The sequence below is a fragment of the Schistocerca cancellata genome, chromosome 8 (genome assembly GCF_023864275.1).
Source record: "Schistocerca cancellata isolate TAMUIC-IGC-003103 chromosome 8, iqSchCanc2.1, whole genome shotgun sequence".
Classification (NCBI taxonomy): domain Eukaryota; kingdom Metazoa; phylum Arthropoda; class Insecta; order Orthoptera; family Acrididae; genus Schistocerca; species Schistocerca cancellata.
Genome location: NC_064633.1, coordinates 331,713,235 through 331,726,452, shown reverse-complemented (window position 1 = coordinate 331,726,452; position 13,218 = coordinate 331,713,235). Strand labels below are relative to the sequence as shown.

At 37.3% G+C, this 13,218-nt stretch overlaps 1 protein-coding gene across 1 annotated transcript in view; it reads right to left on the bottom strand.

The window, feature by feature from the left end:
• The window catches only part of LOC126094836 (nucleolar protein 6), a 140,467-nt gene that overhangs the window by 40,319 nt on the left and 86,930 nt on the right, over positions 1-13,218 (bottom strand). The window contains exons 11-13 of the mRNA XM_049909433.1: positions 4,821-5,106; positions 1,995-2,222; positions 727-885 (exon numbers count right to left, since the gene is read on the bottom strand). Of these exons, the coding sequence (XP_049765390.1) occupies positions 727-885; positions 1,995-2,222; positions 4,821-5,106 (673 nt within the window). The remainder of the gene's footprint in view (positions 1-726; positions 886-1,994; positions 2,223-4,820; positions 5,107-13,218) is intronic.

Here is a 13,218-nt window from a genome sequence, read left to right as displayed (position 1 = left end):
GCTCCGTATGCCACGGCAAACTGGCTGACACTGACGGCGGCGGTGCACAAATGCTGCGCAGCTAGCGCCATTCGACGGCGAACACCGCGGTTCCTGGTGTGTCCGCTGTGCCGTGCGTGTGATCATTGCTTGTACAGCCCTCTCGCAGTGTCCGGAGCAAGTATGGTGGGTCTGACACACCGGTGTCAATGTGTTCTTTTTTCCATTTCCAGGAGTGTATATTGTTTTAAATAATTATCTGCACTTTAACAACTGCACCACAAACCTTAATCAATATAACTTCATAAACATTATTAGACAATTTATACTGTTAATGCTGAATATATGCAATCAACAAGATGATAATCGACAACACTTAATACTCCTATGAAGCTGACAGAATATCATTAATAAATATTTCTTCATACTGCAAAATTTAGTCACCGTATATCACAATAGATCATTTACACCCCTGAGGGAGAGCACAATTAATTATAGCAAATTTATTTTAATGCATAAAGAGACAGTGAGATCCTGAGAACTGGATAATTGCAAATGTTATCCAGCCCAAACTGCGCACTGCTGGTACTGGATGGAATGATAGGCAATAAATCTGTGAGAAATTATAAACAGCATAACACTGTTATTTCACATCTTTGTTCTGGTGCACCTACTGCAAATTAATTTTAAATCTTAATGACACAATTTCACATTCAACTTGAAGATTCATATAATTGAAAAATTTACCTCACAGTAACGAAATACAGCTGAGTTGCCCTGCACAGTGCTTATTTCCAGAGGCAAATCTTTCAACTGTCGAAGCTGTTTTGTGAGTCCATCATACGAAGAGAGCACTGCTAGGGTTGCCTCCTCACCTGTACCATATTCAAATTCAGCAGGTTTGACCTGTGAAAGCAGTTATTTATAGAGATCTTCATAAGATATGCACAATGCACTCTAAAAATTTAAAAAAGTATATTTAACAAAATGCCTCATTAGTGACCATATATTTAAAAATAAGTTAAAATGATAACTTAGTGCCCATTCCAAGAAGCTTAATTATACCCTGGAAGCTGGACTGGAAAAGGTATTTTTTTGTCAATAGTGATAGAATTTTTTGTTTAAGACTCGACACTTATATAAACAAATCTTAAATTTCCTTTTACACATCAATTAAGTGAAGTGTGCAACTGGATAACAGTGCATTTTCTAACAACACGTTATTACAGTGTACTGCACAGTCAGTACAGTGAATAGTGTTCAGCACCTATCATTCCACGAACACACGAACTGAGTGAGAAAGCAAAAAGTACATAACAGTTCAGTTCAGCATTACTATTTATTATTTTGTCAAAATATGTGCAAGCTCAGATAGGAAAATGATGGGGAAGTAAATTAGCCACATCCTTTTTTAGGAAACCATCTAGACATTGCCCTTAACCAATTAATGGAAATCACACAAAACAAATCTGGATGGAAAGACAGGGGATCTGAATGCCACTCCACCCAAATGTGACTCCAGTGTCCCAATCATTACGCCAATTAAGTCACATCATTAGTTACAAATGCACAACAGTTAAGCAGAGACATTTTACATGGTTTGCCTGATTCTTATTGGCACACACTGCCTGAAACAACAGGCACACCTAAGAGTTTAACAACCCACAAGTTTTGAGGCATAATAAACAAGCATTGTAGAACAAGACAGAAATGAAACCAACTGAATTAGACCAGAGAAATAGCATGTTACAAGTTTACAGCTCAGCTGAGAGATCAAGATAAACCAATACATGGCAGCAGTATGATTAATGTGATAAGTCACCATGACACACGTAATTGTACACGTTAACGGTGAAAATAAAATACAATCTTTTCTATTTCTTGTGTTACATGTTTTGTCAGAACTATTTTGTTATCATTATTGAAGTTTAGTTCCAGTTTCATGGAAGTAAAAGTAATAACAATGTAATTATAATTAAGAGGAATATAAGAAAACCCCTGTAAATTGTCCTTACCTTCCGTGACTGTAAAACAGACTCCACTTGGTCTGCTATATAAGTAATGCTTGAAGTTGGATCAATCTGAAGATGCATATTCAAAATATGTTCAACAATGAGGCGGCAAATAACTCTTTTGTCAGACAATGTAGCACCTATTTTCCATACAACTGCTTCTGCAATGCCTCCATCTTGGAAACGTCGCAATTCTGATTTGCTGCCCCAGAATTTTCTGAAATCTTCTGCCTAAGAAACGAATAGCAGATTATTATATTCTGTGTCAAATGGTAGTATGACTTGGTAATAATATGGTTACCAGTGTCGCAATTTTATCAGCTATTCTGGCCCAGAGCGGATTACATGTTTCTGTTTTATGTTTACATATTGATTCAATTTTTTAACTACAAAGCTCTAATTCTGTTAACCAAGCAGTGGGAGCTCTACTTAGCGGATCTGAATCGGTAAACGTCAGAACAATTTGTGGCAATAGACCACTGACATCGCTATGCCCAACACTTTAGCAGAATAAATTGCACTAAAATGATGGGTTTTGGAGAGATCTTCAATATGGTGCAACACTTAAACTGCATATTTTCACAGTACACAAGTATAAATATGAAAATTATATGGCACTATAGCTTCATAAAAAGTTACATCAACATGGCTACTACTCAGTTTACGACTGTTTGTCTCTCTTCAAAACTCATTACTTTTAGTGTGATTTGCTGTGCCAAAGTGCCAGGAGATATCACATCAGTGACTAAACATAGTGCCAACTTCAGAAAACCTTCATCAGATAATAAACAAGTCTCTGATGAATATTTTGGTGCATATTATGTACATATACCATAGATTAAGTATCAACATGCAAGGGGAGAGGGATTCCATACATCAATTATTCACTTAAAAAAATTTCCCACCTTTTAATTTTTGCTGCATTTTACACAATTTTTTAAAAAGCCCTTGACAGGTGTAATACCGTATTTACCCGAATCTAAGCCGCACTCGAATCTAAGCCGCACCTGAAAAATGAGACTCGAAACAAAGGAAAAAAAGATTTCCCAAATCTAAGCCGCACCTGAAATTTGAGACTCGAAATTCAAGGGGAGAGAAAAGTTTTAGGCCGCACCTCCAAATCGAAACAAAGTTGGTCCATTGTAATATGAGACACAATTTAGGTCGAATGAATGACGATACACCTACAGTAGTTTGATTCGAGTCGTAAGCTTTACCAGGTAGCCATTGCTATGCGTCAGGCGCTCCGTCCATATTTATACGGGTACCCTTCCTTTTTCGCGTGCTTCGTCTGGTTTGAATCGATTGCTTATTTTGTTTGATCTGATAAGTGCCGTTTTCTCTGTTATAGGTGTTTACGTCACTCTAAGCTGAAAATGCATCACTGTACTGTGTCATGCATTGTTTGTCACATTCTGATAGTGCGTGTTTACGGCCTTTCGCCGTTCGCGGCATGGCTTGCTTTTGTGCGCGCTACCGCCGCTTACAACTAAAAAGAGGCGAATCGTCTCATTAGCGAAGCAATGTCAAGATACTGCTATTTGTTGTTACTTACACTGCTGCTTTCTTTGAGAATGATCAACAAGAACCAAATAATAGGCTGCATATGATAGAACATGTTCTGAGCGAGAGTTAGGCGAAAATTTTTCTCCGTTTGAAAATCTTTGCGGCCGCTTCTTTAGTACATCAAATTCTGCACAGAAATTAGAGTCATCTTAGATTTAAAAATCTAGTCAGTTGCCGTGGTTCATTTCTGACTGTATCACTATTAGGCTAAGAATAATACGAATATAAACATGACACGATAAGTGTATTCTTCCGCGTTTGCTGTTTTCTCACTCTAGTTTCGTAGTTTATTAGGCAGACAGGATTTAAATGAGATAGCAACAAACACGGAAGAACACATGGCAAAATGTTTATATTCGTATTATTCTTATTGTGAATGGTGAAGAGAATACTGCTTGTGATTCACATTTCATCAGGTTACTATTAGCAACCATCTCTTCTCACAGGTAGGAAAAAATTCAGAACGTAGAGTTGGCCATATTGAAAAACATCCCAAACAGTCTTGCCAGTCGGATTTTCGTAGTACATTGAAATTCTAATACATTCGAAGATGAACAATACGGAATTTGTATTTACTTCGTTGGATAATGTATGAAAATGCAGTGGTCGAAACTCGGGGCGGAGAAAAAAAAGCTCGTCTTCCACCTTTTTTTAAATTTATTTACTGACGCAGAGGTTTTGGCGCCAGTATTTATCTTTGTGCCTACAAAGCATGTCTGTGTAGCGCTACATATATTCGACGGCAGAAGTTAGTTGTGGCGGCACCTACCAGCATTTTTCAGAACTTCCGCTTGCTTTGCACTCGATTCTAAGCCGCAGGCGGTTTTTTGGATTACAAAAACCGGAAAAAAAGTGCGGCTTAGATTCGAGTAAATACGGTAGTAAGATTTCACTATATGTTTTGCTAATGTAAGCACATGCCAGATTTGATTATATAACTAAGAGAACATATTTTACATTCGCTTATTTGAATTAACTCTCTTTCTTGTTTTTATGTTAGCCTTGAACATTTACAAGACTTAAATATTTAATGAGGAAAAATTTAACTATTGGAGTTTGCCTTGTACCAATGAACACAAATTGAGTTAAGCGATAACAACACAAGTTGATAATTTCATAAAATTTCAATAAAGTACAATAAATAGATTATTTTTGTTCCTATACGTCAATCCTTTCATTTTGTCCCTAAAATAAAAGTGAATGAATAAAAGTTTAACCTTAATACTAAAAGTATAACCTTAATATATAATGTGCTGACATTACCTCTGGAACATTAGCTTCTGGGCCTCTGTCAAGGATACTGTAAGCATGCGATGGGTTAAGCCTCAATCCAAACACCAGATGAGGTTCATCAAGAGGTGGCTTCTGCCTTGGGTTCCAAGTCTTTGAAGCACCTAAACTGACTCCCAACAACAATACACGAGATCCGAGGGCTCTTCGTATTAGAGGAAGAATCACTGCCAACGCCAAAGGTCTCACTTGTCCTAACCAGTCTAGTTGCTTACTTTTGGGGCTTTGAGTTGACACAACGCTTTCCATATCTCTCACACTGCAATATAAACAACATTTCAGTATTATCCTTTTCACATTTAATAAATAAATTTAACATCAATTCAGGATAATTTTACTTAGAAAAGATAATGGAAATGGTGGGACATTTGAGAGTGTAGGAAAGCAACAGTTTTGCAACATTTTACTAAAATGAAAGGACATCATACTAAACATGTAAATGTCTGTTTCAGTTTATACACATGACAGAGGGAAAGTTGAGGGGGGCAGGAGGGGGGGTGGTGGTTAGAGGTGGATGGTGATTAGGAAGAAGAAGGGGGGAGGGGGGGGGGGAGCAAATGAAAAATACAGCTCTTAACTCCGGGAAAAATTATGCTATATGAGATTAATTTCATTCTTCATGACCGAGACAACAGTTAACAATATTTTCATTCTTTTTCCCATAGTGGCGAGAGCATAGTGAGGCTTAGCTATTTTTATTGTAAAAATATCACACACATGTTGATGGGATACAAAACTCCCAATACAAGCACCACAAAATCATGCAGGCAATAGACTGAATGTGATTGCACTCTATAGTTCACAAATGATGGCACTTGGCTCAGGTCAAGGCATGGACAAGGTACGCATTTTTGCTGGTTCAAAGTGACACTTGTGGTACATTCACACACATGTTTTGCACTAAAAAGAATCGTGTATCCTGCAAATTATTTCTCTCACTAATGTAGAATTTGTTGCTTACCACCACCATCAGTAATGATAATTCACAACAAACAGAATAAAAATTTACTAAATAACTTGCTACGATCATGTTCAACACTTGAATTGCATACAACATACACAGCTGTAAGAGAATGCATGCATGAAATAGGTGTGAAGAACAAGTCAGAATTGCATGCTATTGTTTGTAACTCCAAGTATAGTTAATAAATTGGACTCTCAGCCAAGAGAGAGCAACATTCAGATCTCAGACTAGTTACAGAGATGCCCCAAAATCACTTCAGGCCAATGTTGGGATGGTATCTTTAAATAGCCAACAACTTCTTACTTCACCACCTTTCCCAAGTGAGCTAATTACTGTCTCAAACAGAGCTGGACAAAATCTATGCAAATGAGGAATAATGAGTACAAATAAAAATTATTATTCGTGAACAACAGATAAAAATATTTATTTGAATGACTACTCACTTACACAAATAAAAATATTTATTCAATATTTATGAAGAAAGGGGAGCATGAATAAAAGATAATTTTTTAACAAATAATTATATAAGATTAGATCTTCTGAAAACTGTCTTTATTTCAGGATAACCACAGACTTGAATCAAGATCTTCTTCAGCAAAAGTTTGAAAAATCATAAATTCTGCTCAAGTTTTTGGTGAATAACTTTGCTGTGGTTCCCTGTCAGTTTCAGCTCGTGAATCTGATTCAAATTCGAGAAACTAATTTTCTTTTTCTGTCACACTTTCATTCTCAGAATCGCCACCCAATTCCTGCAACACTTCTTGACTACTATATGTTTGAAGTTTGTTGAAAGCCTCCCTTGATCAGGGACAATTAATGCAGGTTGTTGTTGTTGTTGTGGTCTTCAGTCCTGGGACTGGTTTGATGCAGCTCTCCATGCTACTCTATCCTGTGCAAGCTTCTTCATCTCCCAGTACCTACTGCAACCTACATCCTTCTGAATCTGCTTAGTGTATTCATCTCTTGGTCTCCCCCTACGATTTTTACCCTCCACGCTGCCCTCCAATACTAAATTGGTGATCCCTTGATGCCTCAGAACATGTCCTACCAACCGATCCCTTCATCTGGTCAAGTTGTGCCACAAACTTCTCTTCTCCCCAATCCTATTCAATACTTCCTCATTAGTTATGTGATCTACCCATCTAATCTTCAGCATTATTCTGTAGCACCACATTTCGAAAGCTTCTATTCTCTTCTTGTCCAAACTATTTATCGCCCATGTTTCACTTCCATACATGGCTACACTCCATACAAATACTTCAGAAATGACTTCCTGACGCTTAAATCTATACTCAATGTTAACAAATTTCTCTTCTTCAGAAACGCTTTCCTTGCCATTGCCAGTCTACATTTTATATCCTCTCTACTTCGACCATCATCAGTTATTTTGCTCGCCAAATAGCAAAACTCCTTTACTACTTTAAGTGTCTCATTTCCTAATCTAATACCCTCAACATCACCTGACTTAATTTGACTACATTCCATTATCCTCGTTTTGCTTTTGTTGATGTTCATCTTATATCCTCCCTTCAAGACACCATCCATTCCGTTCAACTGCTCTTCCAAGTCCTTTGCTGTCTCTGAGAGAATTACAATGTCATCGGCGAACCTCAACGTTTTTATTTCTTCTCCATGGATTTTAATACCAACTCCGAATCTTTCTTTTGTTTCCTTTACTGCTTGCTCAATATACAGATTGAATAACATCAGGGAGAGGCTACAACCCTGTCTTACTCCCTTCCCAACCACTGCTTCCCTTTCATGTCCCTCGACTCTTATAACTGCCATCTGGTTTCTGTACAAATTGTAAATAGCCTTTCGCTCCCTGTATTTTACCCCTGCCACCTTCAGAATTTGAAAGAGAGTATTCCAGTCAACATTGTCAAAAGCTTTCTCTAAGTCTACAAATGCTAGAAACGTAGGTTTGCCTTTCCTTAATCTTTCTTCTAAGATAAGTCGTAAGGTCAGTATTGCCTCACGTGTTCCAGTATTTCTATGGAATCCAAACTGATCTTCCCCGAGGTCGGCTTCTACTAGTTTTTCCATTCGTCTGTAAAGAATTCGTGTTAGTATTTTGCAGCTGTGGCTTATTAAACTGATTGTTCGGTAATTTTCACATCTGTCAACACCTGCTTTCTTTGGGATTGGAATTATTATATTCTTCTTGAAGTCTGAGGGTATTTCGCCTGTTTCATACATCTTGCTCACCAGATGGTAGAGTTTTGTCAGGACTGGCTCTCCCAAGGCTGTCAGTAGTTCCAATGGAATGTTGTCTACTCCGGGGGCCTTGTTTCGACTCAGGTCTTCCAGTGCTCTGTCAAACTCTTCACGCAGTATTGTATCTCCCATTTCATCTTCATCTACATCCTCTTCCATTTCCATAATATTGCCCACAAGTGCATCACCCTTGTATAGACCCTCTATATACTCCTTCCACCTTTCTGCTTTCCCTTCTTTGCTTAGAACTGGGTTTCCATCTAATGCAGGTGAACAACTTATTTTTAAACAGTGTGAAAGACAGTGCTGCAACAGCTGTATGTTCTCCCTTTGGTACAGAAAGATGAAAAAAGTCTTTGCATCCTTTTATGTAGAATCACAAAGCATGGAACGAGATGTCCATAATATGTCCTGCAGTATACCACAGCTTGAACAATAGTGCCCGAACACATTACATCCTCTTTTATGCATTCATGCTCAGTGCTGCTTACAAAATTTTTGAAACCCAAAACTCTATGTAACTGCATCAACCCACCTCATATCAAATAAATTTGTACACAATATTCAACCTTTTAATGCTATGGCTGGTCCAAGTTTGTCCTAAAACAGTTTCAATTATTTCACATGGTTTTCCACATCTAGCTGGATTTCACAAAGCTTTACATTTTTGTATTGTTTTGGGATGTACTTCAAATTATGCTATATATATTCTCCATTTTCAGGATTTTAGTATCACTTGGGGAATCACACAAATTTAGTGTATGTGCAGCACAAGGAAAGCGTTCTGGCAACTGGATATCATATTCTGTGATATCTGCACTTTCACTGAAACGGAAATACTCTAACACTTCTAGATGACCGTATTCATCACAGTCGTGATCATCATCTTCATCTGTCAAATCTTTCTCTGACTCCACGTAACTACTGACAGAGACAACAAACTTTTTTAATACTTTTACAAAATTGCTTCTATTATAAGTTACAGTTGCAATAACTCTTTCTGGATCTAAACTTGATTCTCTGTGAATTTCATCTAGCATTGTGACTTCACAATGTAGGTATGAGTTCCAGAAATTCTCCGCCATGCTTATGTTTTGGATGTCTAACAAGGTTATCAGTTTGATGGATCATAACCCAAAAAACTAATTTTACAGCTTAACCAGGTGGCAAAAATTGTACATATATACCAGGGTGGACCTTTTTAATCCATAATGGGGAGTAACTCGGGATGGAGATGAGACATAGCAAAATGTTTTAGACATTAAGTTGTAGGTGGCAAAGAGGGTCATGAATTGCTAATACCAGCTGTGACCTTGTATGTGATTTTCAAGATGGTTTGGAAGTTAAAGTGATTTTTTTAATGGGAATCCTAATATTTAACACAAGATTTGAAAAGAGCTGCAAATTTTACACATAAAATGATACATCATTCAAGGTCATAGTTTGTACAATAAAGGTCAAATATGCAAATATGTTTTTAGTTCTAGTAGGGATTAATTTAGAATAGAGGAGGGATACAGCAAAATATATGTTAGATACAAACTGAAAGGGGATCCTGAGATACGAGAGGCAAGAGGACTCATTCAACGACTTGTAAATAAATGATCTACTTTTTATTTATGTTTGTTCTGTCTTGCAAATGCCACAGCAACATTTATACACTGTGATGTATTTATTTTTGCCAATAAACATGTTAATTACAACTTGAAATTCAAATCTCTGTTTGGTCTTTCCAAATTCGATGTCACAAATGGGGATTTCCACGAAACAAAACCCAGTCTTCGAATGATGTTTGATAATTACCTTTAAAATCATGGTTAATGGTAATGATATGTGACCCTTATACCCCTTCCTGTTTGCATCTAACATTGTATTTTGCTGTACCCCTCCTCTATTCAGAATTAATCTCTACTAGAACTAAAAGCATATTTACTTTTTTGACCTTGACTGAACCTTGCCATGACCTCGAATAACATATCATTTTATACGTAAATCTGCTGCTCTTTTCAAATTGTAAATCAGACATTAGGGTTCCCATTTTAAAAAATTGCCTTGAAAATCACATTCAAGGACATGGCCATTAGCAGCAAAGCGTGACCCTCTTTTCCACCTACAATTTTTAAGTAACACATTTTGCTGTATTTCATCTCTATCTTGACTTATTCCACATTACAGATTAAAATGGTCCACCCTCTACATTCTTCATCTTACAATAATATTTTTTTACTGCAACTTGTTCCTGATGGAAATGTTTATTTTTCTGGTAAGTGTCCTTCAGCCAATTATGTCTAATCTGAAATGTTTAAATTGTTTAGCATTTCAGTAAAAAGAGCCGCTCAGATAGCTGGGCATGTTAAAGCTGGGGCACGTTAAAGCTGGGCAGGGAGGTGTGCAGGCCACAGATCAAATCTGCCTGGCGAATTAATGATGAAGGTCGGTGAGCGGACCAACCTGGATATGGTTTTTTGGGCTGTTTTCCACATCTCACCTGGTGAATACAGGATTGGTGCTCCAGTCCCACCTCAGTTACATGATTTTGCAAACAGTTACACACTTTTGCTCACTTTGACATGAATAACACTACATGTAGTCACTTGGGATACACATATTCCATCCCATGGGATAATAGGATGGTGACAGGAAGGGCATCTGGCCACCCCTTAAATCAGCTGTGCCAATCCTGCACCAATGTAGGACATGTGCAGATGAAGAAGAGGCATTTCAATAAAAAGTTGGTCTTGAATAGCATTCAAGAAAATCATGGAATGGATGCAAAAACTTAGCAATATCACTCTCAAATGTATCTCATGAAACATAATTGGACGATTCATCATTATTTGTAAATATGAGTCTTCTTTACCTCCTTAGTGTAAGCACAATACTCTTCAGCAGCTTGTTCATCTCGTTTTCATTTCAAGTGGCTCAAAAACTTCAACACTGAATTAGCACATCCATTAATTCAAACCATCTTAGGTGAGCAACCCTTACTTATAAATAGCCACAATACATTCGCTGTTTGGACTTTCAGTTTCAAGTCTGAAAAACTTACAGTTGAGTAGAAACAGTGATGATGGTGAATCATTTTTATCTAAGTTGCTTATGACAGTTTTAAGAGACTTTAGATTTAAAGAATGTTGACTATTACCAGCCATCACGTCCTTATTCTGTTTACTCATTTTGAAGCACTAGAGACAGGAAAGAACTGCATTGTTATATGAAGCGGATCCACATCCATTAACTTTAGAAATGTTGGTACAACTGAGGAAGGCAGTTCAGTTTGTCTCTGTTGGCTGCATTTTCATCTTTTCCTAGTTACACACAGTGCTTCCATAATGGGAAGGAGAGGAAGTACTGCCAAATGCAGGGGTCAGTTGAATTGTGCTGCATTGGTAGTGTTAACTGCCAAAGCCATTCATCTATGTTATGCTTATTATTACGTAAAGTAAATAAAGCTCTGGTTGGTTTTGGACGCCACAGTGTTTAACTGGGCATCCTAATGAAGAAAGTATTCTTATGGCCTCTGAACTGACTTTCCCAGTTTGTCATAATGGTGGTACCTGTAGTTTAATATGGACTCCCAACATAGGTGCAAAGTGGTATTTTTCACATGTACAAATAATTTCCAGAGGGGGACATAAATGGTAAGTGACAGAAAAATTCTAGGACTTACAGAGAATAAAGTTCATGGCCTTTCTGTTTTTAGTCTGGCACTTACCCACTAAGCCATCAAGTCATACCACCTAATCATGCATTAATTATGTATTTATCCAACAGAAAGCTCAGGAACAAACACTTATAGGTGACAGTGCTGATCAGAAAATACACCAAGTAAATGTTGTTGTAGTCTAAGTATTTGTTAGTTTTGAGATAAATAATAAATAACAATTAATTATTTGTATTTACAGAGACGAATAACCCCTTTATCCACAAATTAAAAAAATTATCTTCCATTTGAAGAATTATCTAGGGAGAAATTTGTTCAAATAATGCCCTTCTTTGTCCTCCTATGATAATATCATTTACTTCTTTCTTCACCTGTCTTATTTCCCTCTTTCTCCTCTCTTAATTTTTCTCTTTTCTCCTGCTCTTTCACTGGTCTTGTATTTTTTTTATTTTATCTTTCATCAGCCATCTATGCATGCACAGATCAGACTAAATGTTTTCTATCTTGTCAGTTCTCTCAAACACGATGAATTTTCTATCTTCAGACATGTTTCATTAACTCCTCCGAATTTCCAATTTCATCTGCTGACATTTTTTTCTATTCATGATAAATTACCACACTGCTCTTAAAATGTGTGCTCATTCTTCTCCTTCTTCAATTTGTCCATTAATGGATGTTAGCAACCACAGGGAGGAGGAGGAGATTAGTGTTTAACATCCCGTCGACAACGAGGTCATTAGAGACGGAGCGCAAGCTCGAGTGAGGAAAGGATGGGGAAGGAAATCGGCCGTGCCCTTTCACAGGAACCATCCCGGCATTTGCCTGAAGCGATTTAGGGAAATCACATAAAACCTAAATCAGGATGGCCGGAGACGGGATTGAACCGTCGTCCTCCCGAATGCGAGTCCAGTGTGCTAACCACTGCGCCACCTCGCTCGGTTTGGCAACCACACAATGCATCTTTATTCTATGAACTACTGTATGTAGCAGTTGATCTGCACTTGGTAATTTATACACCTTTCTCGAAAGTATGGTAAGATTTCCTTCCAGCACACTTCCACACTATCCACTTCAGCCCACATTCTCCTGGTAAAAATGAGGTAGAGAATCTCATACATTCTTGCTCTCGGCATTACTGTCACCTATAAGTGCACATTTTTGCATTAGATACAGCTATTTCAGTTACCTTTCATTGTTTGAAATTTCATTTTTATGTAATTTGCCAAACTGTTAGTTCTGGGATAAACTGGCTAATTAATTTATGAAAGTGATTTAAAAATACAAAAACATTTTCATGGAAAGACACAAGATTGTATATACAAGTCAGAATACATGTTTGTCCAAAATACTGTCACAAAATGCTAACAATCACAGTTTAAAATTTTAAATTAAATTCATAGTTATTTCAATAAGATTCAATTTAAACAATGAAAAGCACTCAGTCACCAATGACAGAGGGCCCTGAACAGTAACATTTGTACTTTAACAATACCCGGAAAACTGCAGTTTGGGAACTTTCAGTCTTC